This window comes from Corvus cornix, chromosome 3 (assembly GCF_000738735.6).
Source record: "Corvus cornix cornix isolate S_Up_H32 chromosome 3, ASM73873v5, whole genome shotgun sequence".
Classification (NCBI taxonomy): domain Eukaryota; kingdom Metazoa; phylum Chordata; class Aves; order Passeriformes; family Corvidae; genus Corvus; species Corvus cornix.
In genome coordinates this window covers 55,919,576-55,937,405 of record NC_047056.1, presented here as the reverse complement: position 1 = coordinate 55,937,405, position 17,830 = coordinate 55,919,576, and the positions used below count along the sequence as shown (strand labels likewise).

The window sequence follows — 17,830 nt, the reverse complement described above, 5'->3', positions numbered from 1 at the left end:
TGCAACCTTAGTCACAGCTCTTCCATTAGTCTGCTTTTTAGTCCGTCCCCGTGCACTGCAATATTCAGTGGTTACAATTTCATGAGCAAGTAAGAAAATTTACCAGGAGAAATGACCAGTTCAGCACTTTAACTGCTGCAAGGTAGTTGCAGCACTGCTCACTGTACATCCCCTTCACCATCCTCATTGATTGCAAACCTCAGCGTAAGGAATTCTAATGAGTTTACCCAGCCAGCTAATCAAATCTGTAGTTCTCAACTTAAACATCTTGATAAATATTTTTAAATTTTTCTGATGAAAATATCTTCATAACAATAGAATTGTATAGAGATGTATTCTTTACACAAAAAACTGCTAGTTTCCAGTATTTTACCTCTAGGTATGTCACACTTTGTATGATTATACTCTATTTTTTAGGTTTATTTTCTAACACATAAAGAGGTAAACCACCATGCAACTTTATAGAAACAGAGTAATTATTGTTGAACATGGTAAATTCACCAAGCTACAAGTGCATCTGCTTTTGCTACAATAAGCTAAACTTAAAACAATTGTTTTTACATTATAAATCAACCACAATTTATCTTTAGGTACACTCCACAAAATACAATAGAAATTTCAAAATTCACTTCTCAGAGAGAGCTATTTACTGATAGGTGATTTTCTGTAGTTTAGAATTCAGCTTGGATAGCTTTATACTGAACAATAATCGCCTGAAAATAAATGTAATAGAACCCATTATGTGGAAATCAGACTCTAAGACAGTCACAGAATCACTGAACATTGTTTGAACTGACACATAAAGATCACTGAGTTCATCTCTGGCTCTGTACCACATGTAATGGCTAATTTCATTTTAGAGTGGGGCTAGACTGGGGCTGAACAGCCCCAAAAATAGCAGTAGTAACTGATAATTACAACAGGTAATGGGGAATATAATCCAAATGCCACATCTCTGCATTAAACAATGAAACATATTTGCAACCTTCTATATTCACCATCCACTGCATTTTCTGAGGAAACATAAAGCCCAGCAATAGTAGCATGTGCAAAAGTTTCCATCTTCCATGCTTTGTGTGAAAGGGAATGTATGGGAATATAGAAGCAAATAATTAGCCAAGATAATGAAGTCAGGAGAAACCAAAAACAGTGCAGCCCTAACAGTAGGATTTCAGGTTCCTCAATCCGAAGGAGCCTGGGGCATGTGAAAGCTCTCTTAAATACCAGGTTCCTCTGTGGCAGGCTCACCTCTGAATAAGTGCATGGAGAACAAGACTGTCAGTCCCCTGACCACTTATTACCTAATAAAAACAATCTTTAATTAATAACTTGACACCAGAGAGGAGAGTTATCCAGGAGAGTAGCTACAGAGTGATGAAATGTAGCTACAGTAGGATGGATCAGCTGCATATGAACAAATTTTCAGAAACATGCACCAAAGTATGGCATTTTTACCTGAAAAGTAATCTGAACTTGTGTAGCTTTCTTCTGAAATGTTGACTGATGGAAATGCTGTAACACTTCAGTCGAAGCCACACACTGAAGGATACTCTGACTATTTCTCTCAATCAGGGACACATCTTTCTTGCAGTTTTCTTGATAAGCTACCAAATCCTGAAAGAAAAAAACATATATCCACCCTGGCCAGGGACAATGAGGAGGAAAGTTTGGCAAAATAACAGGAAGATGCTTTTTGACAGTAAGGGCAAAAGGGATGAGGTCAAAGGACCATGGCAAACAGACTGCACAAAGTATTACATGGAGTAACACAGACAATACAACTTTCTCTTTGAACTCAAACTCCAAATAGATCTCTAGCTATTCATGAAACAATACACAGACATATAACCAAGCCCTTTGTCTCTTCAGTAGAGAATGTAGATCAATGCACTGTCCTGTGATTTAATTTTATGGTATTTCTATATTTATTGCATAATCTAAGTAACCAACAGTGACATCAACGAACATAGGAATGACAGCTCTCAGTAGCAGGTTGAGATCTCAACATTCCTTGCCTTTCAATAAATTAATCCTTCATGTCAGCTTTTGGAATTCAGATTTCATTATAAATTGCATTAAGTAATGAGAAATATACATAAAAAAAAAAAAGAGAGAAAAAGAAAACATGCATGAAGTAGTAAAGGCTGAAAAAAGGTTTTAAAAATCCTATTTTCATTTAACTTTCCAAGAGAGTTCTGACTAGCTCTGAATTCCTCCAGAGAGAAGTGTTTATTGGCCATGTAGAAAAGTTAATGTTATATTGCAATTCACTTCAAAGAAACCACTTTTCCAAGCCTCTAATACACTTCCGTAATTGTCCAAGGAAACATCTGCTTAATAAAAAACCCAATATATTTCTAGTACTTCAGTCCAATTTCCACTAGATTAAAAAAAAAAAAAAATCTTATGTTTACTTCCTGGATTGAAACCAAGGGCACTAGAGAGGAACACAAGTTTCAATCATTTTATATTTACGCCTAGCTGACTTTAGGATAAGGCTACATCTGTTGCCTGAATATGAGGAAATATCTGCTCAGCTTACAGGGTTGCAATCCAAATTCCTAGAGAGATAATTGTAAATACTCAGAGGCAGCAGACCTTTGTAGGATGTTTCTGAAACTTACTTGGGCTTTTTGTTTAAGAACAGTTGTGGGTTGTGCTTCAGGATCCAGGATAGAAATTATTTCATTTACTTTTTCAAGAGATTCATAAAAATGTGTGATTTGCTTCTCCAGTTCTTCCAGTGGAGACAGCAGACGTTGGCATTCATACAGCAGGGCACAGGAATGCTCCTTAACCTTTTGGTCAGGAAAAAGTTATTGAGAAAGTTGTAAAATTCAATAAATAGCAACTTTTTCTGCATGTAGGTTTACATAGTTGCTACCTACTCTTTTTCAAGATAGAGCAGTCCTGATCCTGTATTACTTCTAAAGAAAAGAGTATTAAATTTAAGGATGGTAGTCTTAGCATTTAAAAGAAACAACATCTTCACCCTGAATCAATTGTTACAACTACATATTTGTTCAAATGCATATATGTGAGAATTTGTGTACAGGAGCCTACTATTTATTAGTTCAACAGTCAACAACAAGTAGTAAAAAAAAGTATTCTGCAACCTTGCCCAGCTGCTCCTTGAGCCGTGCCGAAGTTCCCAGCATTTCATTCGCTTCCTCTTGGGAAACTTCTTTCGTAATAAGTTGCACCGTTCTTGTAACTGCTTTATACTGAGCTTCCATGGCAGGCAATTTCTGCTTGATATTCTGAAACAAGTGTTTCAAAAAATATTTCAGCACTAGTATTTGTGCGTTCATGGGAGATAAAAGACGGATAAACGATATATATTCTAAGTATCAATTATTTTCATCACTGATTTTAGTGAACACTGTATCATGTTTCAAATGCATGAAAACTGAGCCAAAGAGTATCAGTCAACTCACCTGAATGCGATTTGAAACTACAAAGAAAGAAATATCTAGTAAGACAGTGTTTTGGAAATTTGCTCTAAAAATGTCACTAATAGAATACAATGATAAATATTTTAGCTATAGCTGAAATAATACAAAAAAAAAAAAATCCACCACTGGTAAAAAAACCCAGTTAATAATGGGAATGTATACTAAAATAATTTTATGCTATCAGAATTAAATAGTTGCAAGTTTATTTCTTTTGAAGGAGGAAGAAGGAAACTAAAGGAAGAAACTTACTTCTAAATCTTGTATAAAACTTTTGACATCAAGAAAGGACACTTCTACAGGGACTGAAAATTTCTTATTGCTTCCATCAATAAAAGCTGTCAAATGGGCAACGCCATCCACATACTCCTTCCTCATTTTGTCCAGTTCATCTGCTCGAGCATACTAAAAAAAGGAAAGCAAAAAAAAGCCCCACCCCAAATTAGATATCCAGCAATTAAGTAATGATTTAGGAGAATTAGTATGTTTTCAGTGCAATTTTTTGCTGGAAAAATTATATTCAATGAAATACAATATGATGGAAACTAATCTTCTAAACTCATCATGTGCCTTAGTTTCAGTAGTAATGATGCTAAAATGAACAGCATGCATACAGGAGGTCAGCCTCTTTTACAAACAGGGAATGCCAGACTCATTTGTTTCTACTCTAGAACCAACAGTTCAATTCATTTCTCACTACTTACAATATCAATTTTGACAATTCAGCAAAGAGAGTAGAACAGGAAAAGCCTAGAAAAGCTAAAGGATAAGGGAGATCTTAATAAAGGAATGCTGGCCAGGGGAAGGGGAAACATATGTCTTACAAAGTAGGAAGAGCTGTATGACAGAAATGTTGAAAAAGCCAGTGAGAAAAAAACCCACACAGCCAGCATATGAAAGAAGCTGCATAAGTAGGGGAAGAGACATTTACATCAGTGAATCGCCCTAAATAGCATCAGCAAGTAAAGCTTGAGAACATTCTTGTCAACAGTCTGGAAAAGTTACAATAAAAGAGAGACAATCATTATTTGCTTTTCCCTTTAACTTGACTGCATAGGAGATAATAATTCCAGTAAAGAAAACAGATTCAGTACCTTCAAATAGGCAACTGCGATTTCAAATCACTGAAAGGGGACAATATCAATAGATGTATATTGACTATACCAAAGATATTTTCTAACGCGTTTATGAGGTGTGAAATACTTCTATGTAATTAAGCTCACATCTTCTCTTTGATTTTCAAAGAGCAAATACAGAAACAATGATTATTTTTGTATCAGTTGAATCTCTTACATGAGGTAAAGGGTAGGTTTATTCGTTTACTATCAGAGCCTGCTTGTAACCAAGATAGAAGTAAAGTCTGACCAAAATGGGGCAAACATTTAGTTAATTAAATTAATTATTGTCCCTGCTTATGGTTGCAGTACAATAACTGGAAGGAGCTTTCATCAAAGAGCAGTAAAAATCATCATTTTCACCATTTTTACTGTTTAGTTTCATAGAGCTTTTACAGTAACAATAGGCACTGAAAATCAGTCATTTTCTTTGCAGAACAGTAGAGGTTATGTATAAATAACATTCACTGTATCAAGACCGGTGACCATAATGAAAAAGTACAGCTTATACTAGTTGAAAATGTCCCCTCACTCCCCCCAAAATAGCTGTATAACCAAAAAGGCAAATAAAGGAAGAGCCTCAATAAAATAAATTACTGTCAGGGAGTAATTTCTAATTTAAATACTCATTAACAGTTAGGCACTTTTGAAAGTTGTCCTATAGTCCTGCTAACAGGGTAATCTGTCTTGCTTGCATGGAAATAACAAAGTAAATATTTAAAAGTAACAGGGGCAAAGTCACTTACCTGCTTAACTTGCATAAACAATTCTCTCCATCTTCCATTTAGCAACAGAAGCTGCTGTTTAAGATCTCTGGAAATGGTCTCATCACATGTTTCAATCAGAAAATTACCAGCATCATTCATGGCTGTGTGCTGTTGGATCCAATGAGGTAAGTGTCTGAAGAAATCCTGAAGAAGAAAATAAAAACACAGCTCCAAAACCTTTTCAATTAGTCTTTATCTTAATCACAAAACTAAAATTTAATCACCCGCTCATGACTTGATAAAAAATTCGTTGCACAATTATCCTCTGAAGCTCCTCACATCGAATATGCTATAATAGAATTTTAATGTCTGTGAATACAACCTGTGGAATAAAAAATTACTGCCAGTTTACTTACAGCTCATTTTACTCCAGTGAGTGGCTTCAGTTAAACTAATGAAACTCCTCCATAAAAGAAAGTTCCATAACTGAAAATGCTGTTAGGGCTCATCTATTTTCTGTCTTATCCTTAAACAGTATGGGCTGATAGTAACCCGGGCCATATACAGACTGTGGAGAGGTCCTTTCCCTGCTGTGAATCACATGCAGCTTTCCAGGGTCTGGCATCCCAGAAGACCTGTGAAGACTGATTCTTTATCACTGCTCCCCTCCTATTTCAGTGCAGGTGAGCACAGAGGGGAAAGAGATGGTCGTCAGTGATTTTGTCCCCCTCACTGAGACGGCCTGATAGACTGCATGCATCTTGTAGGCAGGTACACTCAGATAAATTTGTAGAAAAGAAAAAGAGCGCCTCTTTTCCCCTCTTTTTCTCTCTTCCAGCCAATGGGCAATTGTTCCTAAGGCAGGTATCCCTGGGCTTCATGACTCCAGCTATACCAGTAAACAAAACAGGACTCAATCACTGTCCCATGACTGTCCACACCTTCTCTGACATGGCTTTGGCTTGTCCCTGCTACCCTTCTCCCAAACAATGCACTATTCAATGAATGGCACAGTCTGTTCCAAACAGACTGGATCACGAGAGCACCTTCTTTCAGGGGAGAACGAATAATCAGAAGGATTCAAGCTGATGCTACCTGATGCTCAGGATTTAGGAAGGGGATCCATTTTGTTTATGACTATCTATCTACCCTATAATTCCAAAACTATTCACCTTCCAGTGACAGCCCCATACAATCCTTTCTCAATGGTACATGTGAAAAATTCCTATCCAACCATACTGTGAGTCATCCCAAGTTTCAGAGCTACAGTTCTGAAACTGTATTTGTCAGAACTCATGCACGTGCAAAAAAAGTTCAGATGCAACTGTAAAGAAAAAGTCTAATGGTTATATACTGGTCAAATGTTTTCAAGAGAGGATTGAACAACACACATTGTGTTCAGTTCCTAACGCTGAGATCAGTAGTGTTCAGGTGTTCTGTACTGCGGTATCATGGATAAATTTAATCACCTCAGTAAATTGCATCTGCAGTTTGAATCTTTCTCCACTTGCAGTGGAGCAAACCCCTTGCTTTGTGCAAAGGCTAACCTTTCTGAGCACATCCAAAAGAAATTAAGTCTACTGAATCTGACACTGGTCAGCTTTCCAATGGTCAGGCTCACTAGAGGTCAAGAAGAAAAAAGCACATGGAGTAAACTATTCACATCCTTGTTTCCACACACTTATTCCCACAAACCATTACCTTCCGCAGACCCTGCTGGGGAGTCTCTCCATTTCAGAAGCCAACCTAAGCATGTGTTAAATTTAAACAAGTTTGGAAGGTACTGGGAAGCACACCTCATTCTCAATTAAAACAATGCAGCTCTTTTTAAGGAAGTCACCACAAGAGATCTAGAAGCTCTCTAAAACCTTTTGGATACAGCTGTGTGAGAAGTGTGGGAGGGTGCAGTTAGAATGAAATTAATATGGAAAGTGCTTAAGAGGTAATGGAAGTAAACAAAGAAGCTGTAGAAGGAACAGTTTGAAAAATCCAAGCACATACTAGTATTTTTTTTTTTACAAGATCTTCACTGCTACAGGTTCACAGTAAGGCTTCTGAAAACAGTAGCCAACAAGAAAGCCAACAGGCCACTTTCTTTTCCAAAATGAGCAGTGGTACGTGCTGGTCTGGAAATGATACAGAGACAATGGAAAGAAGAAGAAAGCATGACAGCATGATGAAGGGCTACTATGGTCTTGGCCTAGGATAGAATATAGTGGCTTTAAGTAACACAGGTAAGGTTTGCAAATGAGCAACTCTGTATCATATTACTGGTATCTTTATGGGTTTACAGAAAAAATATTTTGAAATGCTTAAAAATGTTTTATGCCATATTCCAAACAACAGTTATCATTTTTCACCTGATATTCCAGATGTTTTTAGTTCATGGCTGTAAGACTATTAATTTTACAAACCACTATAAGAACTGATATTAGTTTTAATAATCAAATATTAAAACTTCTAAATCAGACCTAAGTCTGGAACTACCTAAGTGAAAACATTGCTATGAAGTGCTAAATTCAAAATTAAAAGTAGAAGTAAATTTTAAAATATGTCTCAGTCTACAGGCAGATTATGCTACTACTCAGTAACCTTTAATAGGTTTGAGGCAATGTTATTTTTAAGAAGAAATTAGCATTTTGGGAAGAATAAAGCTTCACGTCTACGGTTTTCAACACGGTTTTTTGAAATTTTTGAAATTATTTATCAGAATGAAAAGAATTACTTGTTGGATTTATTTTAGAAATCAGAAGCAAGTATATACTGTATGGGTATGTTCAAATTTCTGCTTTGAAAATCTTTAAAGATAAAGTTATACATCTGATTAGAAAAGTAAATGCTTTGATTTTATTCACATATATGGATTTAAGAATATTTAATTTTAATCACTGTCCAGTTACTTACATAAAACATAAACCAGTATCTAAGATCACCCTGATCAGTGGAAGACATCGTTCCAGCCCAGTAATAACTGTTTGAATCTATATTATGCCAGACTTGTTTTTTTCACGTTTATTTAAAAAGTGTATTCCATTATATTACATCAGTTTAAACTAACAAACCTTAACAAGAACTATACTGTTCTTTCATGTAACATGAAATGCTCATTCCTGACCTGATGTCAGTTTGTCATAACCTACGAGAACCCTACTTTAGTGTTAAGAGCTATATAGCTGCTACATTGGGATCAGGTGCAAATTCAGCACCTATTAAATGCAGGACTCTTCAACTCATTCCAGGTTATTCTTGAAGATTTACCCACTTAAATCTTAGTGCTTAAGTACTCTAACATTACAACAGAAAAAAAATACAGAAGAACTATCTTTGTAACTGCAGGTCCCCAAAATCAATTGTCTAAAAGATTTCTGAAATGCCAAGGAAATGGATCAGTTAACCACCCATCAAAAATAACAACACTATTAATGATACTGCTCTTTGAAGGTAATGAGTACAGAAATCTGTCATCTAGAAAAATCAGTGGAAGTGTCATTATAGGTAGTCCATGATTACTCACTTTGGTGCTAAGAGCTGTATTTGCCTTTGAGTGAATCATGTAACATTCCTCTCTGCAACATTGCTCTCTGAGCAATACTGCAGCCCTCTATTCGTATCAAAGATGCCTCTGGCCATGGTACCACAGATGAGGCTTTCTCCATTGTGTATGTATGTATTTGCCTCTAGATGCTACACAAGTGAACACTGAAACTCCTATGATGAAGGAAGACAGGATGTCGAAGTCTGAGCAAAGGCTAAGCAAATGCAAAAAAGTATCAAATGTTTCACAATTTACAAAATAGCCAGATGCATATGCTACCAGTGCATACCTTTTTAGAATGTTCAGGCTGATTCAGCATTTTTTCAGCATCTTCAAGCCAAGCTTGTAGACCTGCCACAGTGCTGCTGTATCTGTCCCAATTAGCAATTACTTCTTCCAGCATGCTTCTTACACTTCTCACCTCTACTGAGAGGTTCCTCCACTGAGCTGTGGTATCACTCATGAATTTCATCACATTCTCAACTTCTTCCACTGAGATACAGGAAAAACACTGATTATTTTGTTTCATTACTATTTCTGTAAAGATTAACTTTATATCATGCTTATTCACTCTCATCAGAGAATTATATTTTACTGTAACTTCTATTTCAGTAGGCTTTTATATACGAATGTTCAGCTCACAGCCCAATTTTAGCACAAGATCATGACTGAGAAATTAAACGTGTGAATTAAAGACTTAGGAAAGTACATAAAAAATGTAATGCTAAATTAAAATGCATGCTAAATTAAAACAGTCACACTGCATATTGTGTGTGGTGTTCATTTCAAATCTGCAATAAAAGAAATCAAGAGACAGGCTTGCCTAAAAAAAACCAAAAAATGAATTGTATAATATAAAGACACATAATATGTCTGCATTGAAAAGCATGAAATTAAATTCTGATCTTCCTGCCATTGACTTTGAAACCAAACTTCTGCTAATTTTTGCCATTTAACTTTTAGTATTTTCCACATGGCAAGAAAGGAACAAATGTGTCCTCATTCCAGAAGAAAACAAACAGAGAAGAAAAAAGGCCAAGCAAATGCTGAGACTTCATAAAATATGCAGAATATAGTTAGCTAATTTGAACTGCTATTCCTGAATTTATATATGTTAGTATCTGTTCTTTAGAAAAGAATTTGTTATTGGACTTTATTAATAGCATTGAATAAATCTGTGACTTTTGTTCTTTGCAAGAATACCTTGCAAAAAATGTTTACTTTTGTAAAATTTGGATGTCACTGTCAATTTAAATTTAACAACAAACAAAGGTATCCATTTTCTCCCCCCTTTACCAGTAGCTGCAACAATCCTCCACAGACATTACTGTGTTACAGATTAAAGCGATCTCATGCCTGTAATTATCTAGGTCAAATATTGCCCTCAAATTCTCACTGAACTCAGCAGTACTCAAAAATGACAGGAGGCAGCTGTTGAATCAGGTACACATTTTTTCTCATGTACATCCATACTACAACTACCATTTGAGTTTCTCTTGCAGGTTTTCAAAGTTAATGAAGAACCTCGAATAAACCAAGGGATAATATTGCAATTAAGATACTTGGACCAACTCCCTATTTACCTTTTTCTTTTAAATTAAGCCAAGCCAAGGAGCATTTCCAGGCACTAGAACACCATTTTCCCTACTCCTAATTTGGTTTCTGTCACAATTTTTTATCCCAAATTAACAACACTGAAATAATCCAAGAGTTAGCATGGATGATGGGTTTTTCCGAGGAGGAAGTCTGAATATGACCACCCTCCTCTGGAGATTCAGAAGCAGCAGGAGGGCAGACTGCTCTGGACCAGGTGCCTACATGCCAGAGAATATGTGAAATTGCTACCAGAGGCTGTAGTCTCTGGTGAACTGCAGCTGCTGGTGAGGAACAGCTTTGCTGCATGGAAGAAACAAATATTAGGAGACCTTTTTAGAGGATACTTATGTCTAAAGAGATTAAAATGCTGTTCCAGTGATTAAAGAAATATAGATATTTACCTGAGCCATTTGCTTTGGCATACATTTCAGCTGCTCGTTTCAAGATCTGGTAAGTAACTTCATACTGCTCAAAGAACTTACTATTTTCAATAACAGACTGAAAAGAAAAAAAATCATAATAGATAAAATAAAGATGGGTATTAGGAATAATTTCTATCAAATTACATCAGGATACTGATGACAACATTTAACTTCATTATTCCTCCATTCATCTTTTCATCATTATCTTTACAAATTAATGGTACAGCAGAGTATATCATTACAAAACCAAATTTATTGACTTTCCACATGGAAAGGTTATTTAATGTTTTCTTACTTGCTATCTTGCTGGAAATCAATAGCATATGATACTTAGAATGTGCAGAAACTGAGTAATTAATTTACAAGTTATTTAATGAAAACTATTTTACACTCAAATCTAAGTGGAATAATTTTAATAAAAGAGTAAATTTCCTTCATATACATCACCACAACAATCAAATCCAATTGTTCCTGTATTAAGCCTTTGCAGAAAAACAGGTTACACTTTAATAGATGAAAAACATTTGCTTTATTCTTCAATTTTTCTTTACCTCCTTTGCAACTGGCAAAAAGTAAGATCATGGAAACACTGCACAAAGAGATGCTGCTTTTCCAAAGTGTGACACAGTGCTGTTCCTTTGTGAGTGATGGTTTAGCTCTGTGATGTGTTAGAGTGCGATTAATAAATTATCTGGAAATATTTTTGTACAAATGTTATGCCTCTTTATCCCTCATGGCAACTGAAACTGACCTTTTTTTACATGTCTTTCAGAAATGTTATTTCCTTTAAGAGCAATACATAATTATAGCTCTATGTTATGCAAGCATATTATATCTTGGCATTACCACTGTTAAAACAGGGAGAGAAAGGTAGAGTTTGAAATGGTTCTGTAATTTATGCTACATCTCATCCCTCCTCATCTACAAAATTACAAAATAAGGAATCCACACACTGCATATGCTTATACAAGCTTTGCAACACCATAATAGAAAAAAATCATACAAGTGTGATTTTGATAAAACCAAGTTTCAAACGAAGTCAAAGTTTAATGTATTTTGAACAGGAGAATCAGATCTTGTGTGTTCATCAACACATATTATATAACATAAAAAAAACCCTTTAAAAATTATTCTGCCAGCCATTATATATCAAAAACCCTTCTATTTTTAAACCTTTGACAGTTGCTATGTCAAGTTACAACAGTTATCTAGTATGTAATTTAGAATCATGTTTATGACCAAGGAAACCAGAAGTCAAGAACAATCAGATTTTTTCTCTGTTCTCCTGGTAAAACAAAATCTGCCATGTATGAAGACCTACAGGCTTTATCATGAATGACGTGACAGACTGATGACTTTCAGTTTTGCCAAAGCCATACATACATTTTAACCTGAGCCACTTCATACGAAAGAGCAAAAAATATTTACATAACACTGACCTAAAGAGCTATTTGAAATATTTTCAAAAAGCAAATAAAGATGTTTTACTAATTAATATTGTCTCCTATCTGACAAGACTCCTTGAAGAAAATAAGGAGCTTTCCCAAATCAGTATAGCACATGATGCTAAAAAAGTGCTAACACAGCAGTGCTAAAACACAGTTCCATGGGTTAAAATCCATGTACCTAGTATCTCCATTACAGTGGAGAATTTGGTACAGTATATTATTCAAGTTGATGGTGTACAGTCTGTGCTGAACTTTACTTCCAGTGTATGACAGATGGGTGAAAAGATGATAAGGTTAAGTAAAAACCACCACTTTTATTTTTAAACTACACTACATAAATATTTTCCAGGCATATGTTCTATCCAGATCCTAATTACGCATGTTCCTAGAATGCTGACATTCCCCAGTCTGTTTTGGCAGACAAACAGACTTACATTTTTATCTCCTACTAATATAGTCACTGACTATAAGGTACTGACTACAGCTTTCCTACGTAAGACTCCTAATACACTGGAAGAGTAACACTTGTCTCTCAGTCCTAAAAAACTGGTCCCAGGTAAGCCAAGCAAATATATTCTCTTTCCACCACACCTTGAAGGAGCCAGAAGTCACGGCCATCAATAATGAAAATGAGATCTATTTGTCTTCCTGTCCCAATTTCCTCATTTTGATGTTATGCAGTTTCAAAAATTACGCAAGGAAACATTTTTCTTCCCTAAAGACCACCTCAGCATTAGTGGTCTAAATCACAATGATTGCAAATTAATACACAAATTAACAACTTGATGTTTACTTTAAAGGAAAAAATAAGAAAGTGACCAAAAAAACCCCAAAATTCAAGCTATTCATTTTTTTATTATTTCCCTTTGTCACCTTTTAGTAGTTTTTTTGACAGTTTTAGAGGGTAAACAAATGGACTACAACTCCTAGTATTGCACCTCGCTCCAGCAAACTAAGTTAATTCAAGTAATTATTTGAATTTTGCAAAGCTTGTCTAAAAAAGGTTAACTAACTACTGAATTTTTGTGTCCCTAACTGCTGAAGTTTAAACACAGAAATTCCCACTTTGTAGATTGCAAATTTCACCCAAATTTCACAGAGTTTGAATTTTCTTTCCAAAGAATTTGGAACATCAATAATTTCCTCTGCATATTGACCTGGCTCTGAATGGTTCTGTAACTGAGTAAGTTCTTTCCAGACTTAATTTTCCTGTGCAATTTTCTCCATATGGATTAGATAGAAGGGAAAAAATACTTAGACCAGCCATGCTTTTGAATGAATCCTTCATGCTCCAATGTACAAGTGCAGCAGTAGTATCATTCTACCTACACTTGGCCCTGCACGTGTGAATTTAAGAAGATACAGCAGCATAACACTGAAAGAGAATTTATCAATGAACGCTTGTAAGCCAATAGTTTCTGTTTCTTAACGTGGTATATGGCTGATGCAGAGATAGAGCAAACTCCTTCCAGAACAGAAATTAAGCAATGGGTTTAATATAATAATGCTGAGTAGGAAAAGAAAAATCATTCTTTAAAAGAAGATAAGTACTCCCCTATAGGTATAGTCTATTGAACAAGTACACAGAGGTAGAATAACTTCCTTTTTTTAATTCTTTTGGAAGACTTTAAAAAAATACTGTGTGGGAATGCATGCCAAAAACCTCCTCTGTCTTTAACTCTTGAACTGTGTATAGTCACTATAAAGTGCATCTATGCCAGGGTAAAAGAAGATGAAATTAACTTCTTCGGAATAACTATACAAAGTAAGCAAAAATCTAGGATTTGGAACCTCCAGGTGTGCTTGCTAAGTTAATCACCGGACAGCAGTTGGAATGTTATTTCTATTTTCCAAGAAATGGTGCAAAGACAATAATTTTTACTTTTAGCCTTTTGACTAAAGTTCCTCCAAGGGGAAGACAGATTTACCTCTGAAGAGATATTCCATAATAATACAGTCATAAAGTTGATGACTGACAAATCTGCTGTCTGTTTCTGTTCTTTTATACAATTCTAGTAAACTTAAATATGAATATCTCAAAAATAATTATAAAAAGAAGACAACCCCAACTTACAATATAATTTTGAAGAAGCAGTTCCACAGACTCTCGCCTTCCGTATTTGATAATCCATGATTTTAACTTTGACTCTGCAAAGACTAAGAGTGACAGCAGACGGTACTTCAGTTCCAGAAACTCCATCTTCAACAGATGGAGCTCAGATGAGGAGACAACAAAATTAAACCTATAAAATGAATCACAGAATAGTAAAATACAGCAATATGCATTTTTGCAGGAGAGATTGAAAGCTTTAGTTACAGTTCAGATATTTTTCTAATCTTTCACTTCAATCAGAGTCTACAAACATTTAATTATGTGTGATGATGTTCTGATGACTGCTCTTGAACAACAGATTGATTACATTTCTGTTTATTCACAGAAATAATCGGTTTACTTTTGTTACTAAGTTTTGCAAAGTCATTTTTCTTTTTTTTCACATGCATCCTGGCTGTTATATAACATTTCTTCCAGGGACAAGTAATAACAGGATCAATATAAAAGAAGTATTCCCATTCAAAATCTATAGCCTACTTTGATTCTTAACAATCTTAAAAGCATCAGGTTTTTCAGTATATTTTTATGTATATTCCAGGTTTTTCAATCTATCTGTTTGCTACTGAGAAATTTAAATAGACAGTGATTTCTCCATGAACAGATAAAAAATCAAACAGGCTCCCCTTCATGCACAGAAGCTTTTTCATTCACATTGAAAGCCTTACCTGTCTGCCATATCCTCTAACTGGTCATGTGGAACAGGCACGCCATTAACAGACCTGGTCCTGTGGATCTCATGGAATGCCTTTTTGTGACCATCTATGTTTTTCAGCAGATCCTGATTGGATTTTAAGAAAGAGAGAGATACTGAGAGAGTGGGGGGAGGGAGGGGAGGGAAAGAAAAGGCTCACAGTAGGCTATCTAACTAATAAGCACAATTTTAAGCCGGCTCTGATGACTCAGTGTAGTTAACTATTTGATCATGCTCTCATGTTTCCATGCAAGGTAATGCATACCATAAAAGAATTTACATCAACTTCAACATTTACACAGGGAACCCCCTTATGTGAAGCTCTGTTACAGCTATGTCGAACAATTATGGAAGATCTTATAACAGGATACACTGCAAAATGTTTAACAAAACAAGAACTCTTAACTGTATTAAATAATCTCTGAAATGCAGTCTCCCAATATGCTAACATCACAAAAGCATAATCTTCCTAAATTTACTCTTTAAATCTTCATAACCTTTGCTAAGTATAGACTGAAATTTTAAGCAACTAATCTACTCTACTATATATAGGCAGAAGATCTACAGCTCCTTCTCTAAGTACATATTCCATATTTAGTAAACTTTTCACTCTCTCACCATCGAAAGATTTCAGGATCGCTGTCTCAGTACTGCACGAACGACTGCGGAATGTGGTACCCGACCTGTATTCCTGCAATCTGAACTGTACCAGCGAAACCCTCACAGCAGAGCACACTTCAACTGTAACTAAGCAACACCGCTTCAAACGGCTTCCTGGAGATTACATATTAAAATGAATGACTGGCAGCAGTCTTTGAAGAGAGACTGCTAGCAGGAACATGTCAAGTCCCCAGAGAGCGGCTGAGAGGGCACAGAATGGTGGGGTTTTTTTTTACTGCAGACAGACAGCTGCTAGCACAAAGGTGCTCAGAAGCCGGCTAGCAAAGAAGATTGTACAAAGGTTTCTCCCCTCTCACCTGAGGGAACAAAATGCAGGTTTCTGTACCGATGATAAATATGTACTTATTCCTACGTGCTAAGGAAGGGCTTATCCCCAGCCAACACCCAGTGTTTGCACAGGATGAACCGGTGGTAATTCTCTGGCTCAGCTCACCAAATGGCCCCACTATCCCCGTCAACCCGCCTGGGTTTTCATTGTTTTCCACTTCAGCCAACACCTTGCTGTGAAGAGAAATGAACTAGGCTTTCTCAGATGCAGGTGATGTGCTGGTTTTACCATGGTGAAAGCTCCTGTGACTGACATAGTCTCACATAAAGGAAAGATTTGGAACAAATATCTCAGCTGCATTTGAGACCTTGCCATACAAAATGGGATGCCCCTAACAGGCACTGCTTAGTCAAAATAAAACCCAGTAGCTTTATCCAACATCAACAGGAAGCTTATGAAAACTTATACACAGCATTTTCAGAAAATAAAATTCTGCTCTGGGAAATGACCCTCAACAAGCATAGACATTGCTGTTAATTTCTGGATCTTGGTAGCAATATCAACTAAAATAAATATAAATGCTTTTCTGATTCCATGAGATTTGTCCAAATAAGCTTAGTACAAATAATTTTGCACTAAATACAAAATGGCCATTAGCTGTAAAGTTCACTAAAATAACCCATTGTCATATGAGACAAAGATAAAAAGAAAGCAATGATGTCATCTGAACAAATCCATAACAAACAAACAAACCAGAAGGAAAAAAGGAAACAAGGACAGAAAAAAACACACTAATGCATTTCTGGTACTATCCAGTAGCACATTAGGATTCATCAATTCGAATCTGAGCAACAGAGCAAACTCCAGAAGAGATATAATTATATATGCTTCTCTTGGAAGCTTTTTCCATCCCACTCCCATGGGAAAACTCCCCTGGCACAGATAAACCTAAATCAAAGTTTATTTGTTGGCAGAGAAATCCTTCACCACAGCATTTCTGATGCAGATAAAAAACAGTTTAGGGCACACTCTTTTGTACTTCTTATGAATGTATCAAAAGGAGGTCTACAGTGTTCACATTCTAAGAACAAAAGAGTGTTTGACTTGTTTGGTTTTTTTTAAACAAACGTCAAATCCTAGGATCCTGAAACATTTGACACTACTAAGAAAGTTAATGAAATTCAGCATTACAAGAGACAAGACCCTGAAAAAATCCGTATCTTCCTTACAGATTTTAACATTGGTTTTTTTAGATTTCATTAGTTACTACTGAAGTTAGAAGGGCTACAATTGTTCTAATAAAAAGTAATCAGATAACCATGAAACTTCCCAGCTTTTCATTATATAACATAATATATAATACTTTCTGATGAAAAAACCCTACCCATATCCTAAACAAAAACAAAAAAAAACAAAAAAAAAAAAACCAAAAAAAAAATTTACAAACAAGTTTTTAAATAGTAGTGATACAGGAGGAAAAAAAGCAATATAAAACAATACAGCCACAAGTACTGCCTTTCTCTACACCATCTTTTCCCTTTCATTTACTGGTTCAGTTTCTTTTACCATCTCACCAGCATTTTTTCACCAATATATTTTTCTCACACATATTATGCAAATCCACAGAAAAAACCTCACAGTTTTGATTTTAAATGAGAACTTGGACTCAGCAAAGAATAATGGTACAATTATTTAAATTCATCTGGAAAAGTTTCCTGTTTACCACAACATGCTATCTGCCATCACAGATGGCTATCATGCCATCACAATACTATGAAAATTCATTTCATTCTCATTTTCTC

The 17,830-nt window shown here is 35.6% G+C and overlaps 1 protein-coding gene across 1 annotated transcript in view; it reads right to left on the bottom strand.

Annotated features, from left to right (window-relative positions):
* The window catches only part of SYNE1 (spectrin repeat containing nuclear envelope protein 1), a 294,515-nt gene that overhangs the window by 194,647 nt on the left and 82,038 nt on the right, over positions 1-17,830 (bottom strand). Inside the window, 9 exon segments of the mRNA XM_039568730.1 lie at positions 1,456-1,614; positions 2,625-2,798; positions 3,117-3,260; positions 3,705-3,857; positions 5,314-5,478; positions 9,099-9,301; positions 10,807-10,903; positions 14,350-14,518; positions 15,054-15,166. Of these exon segments, the coding sequence (XP_039424664.1) occupies positions 1,456-1,614; positions 2,625-2,798; positions 3,117-3,260; positions 3,705-3,857; positions 5,314-5,478; positions 9,099-9,301; positions 10,807-10,903; positions 14,350-14,518; positions 15,054-15,166 (1,377 nt within the window).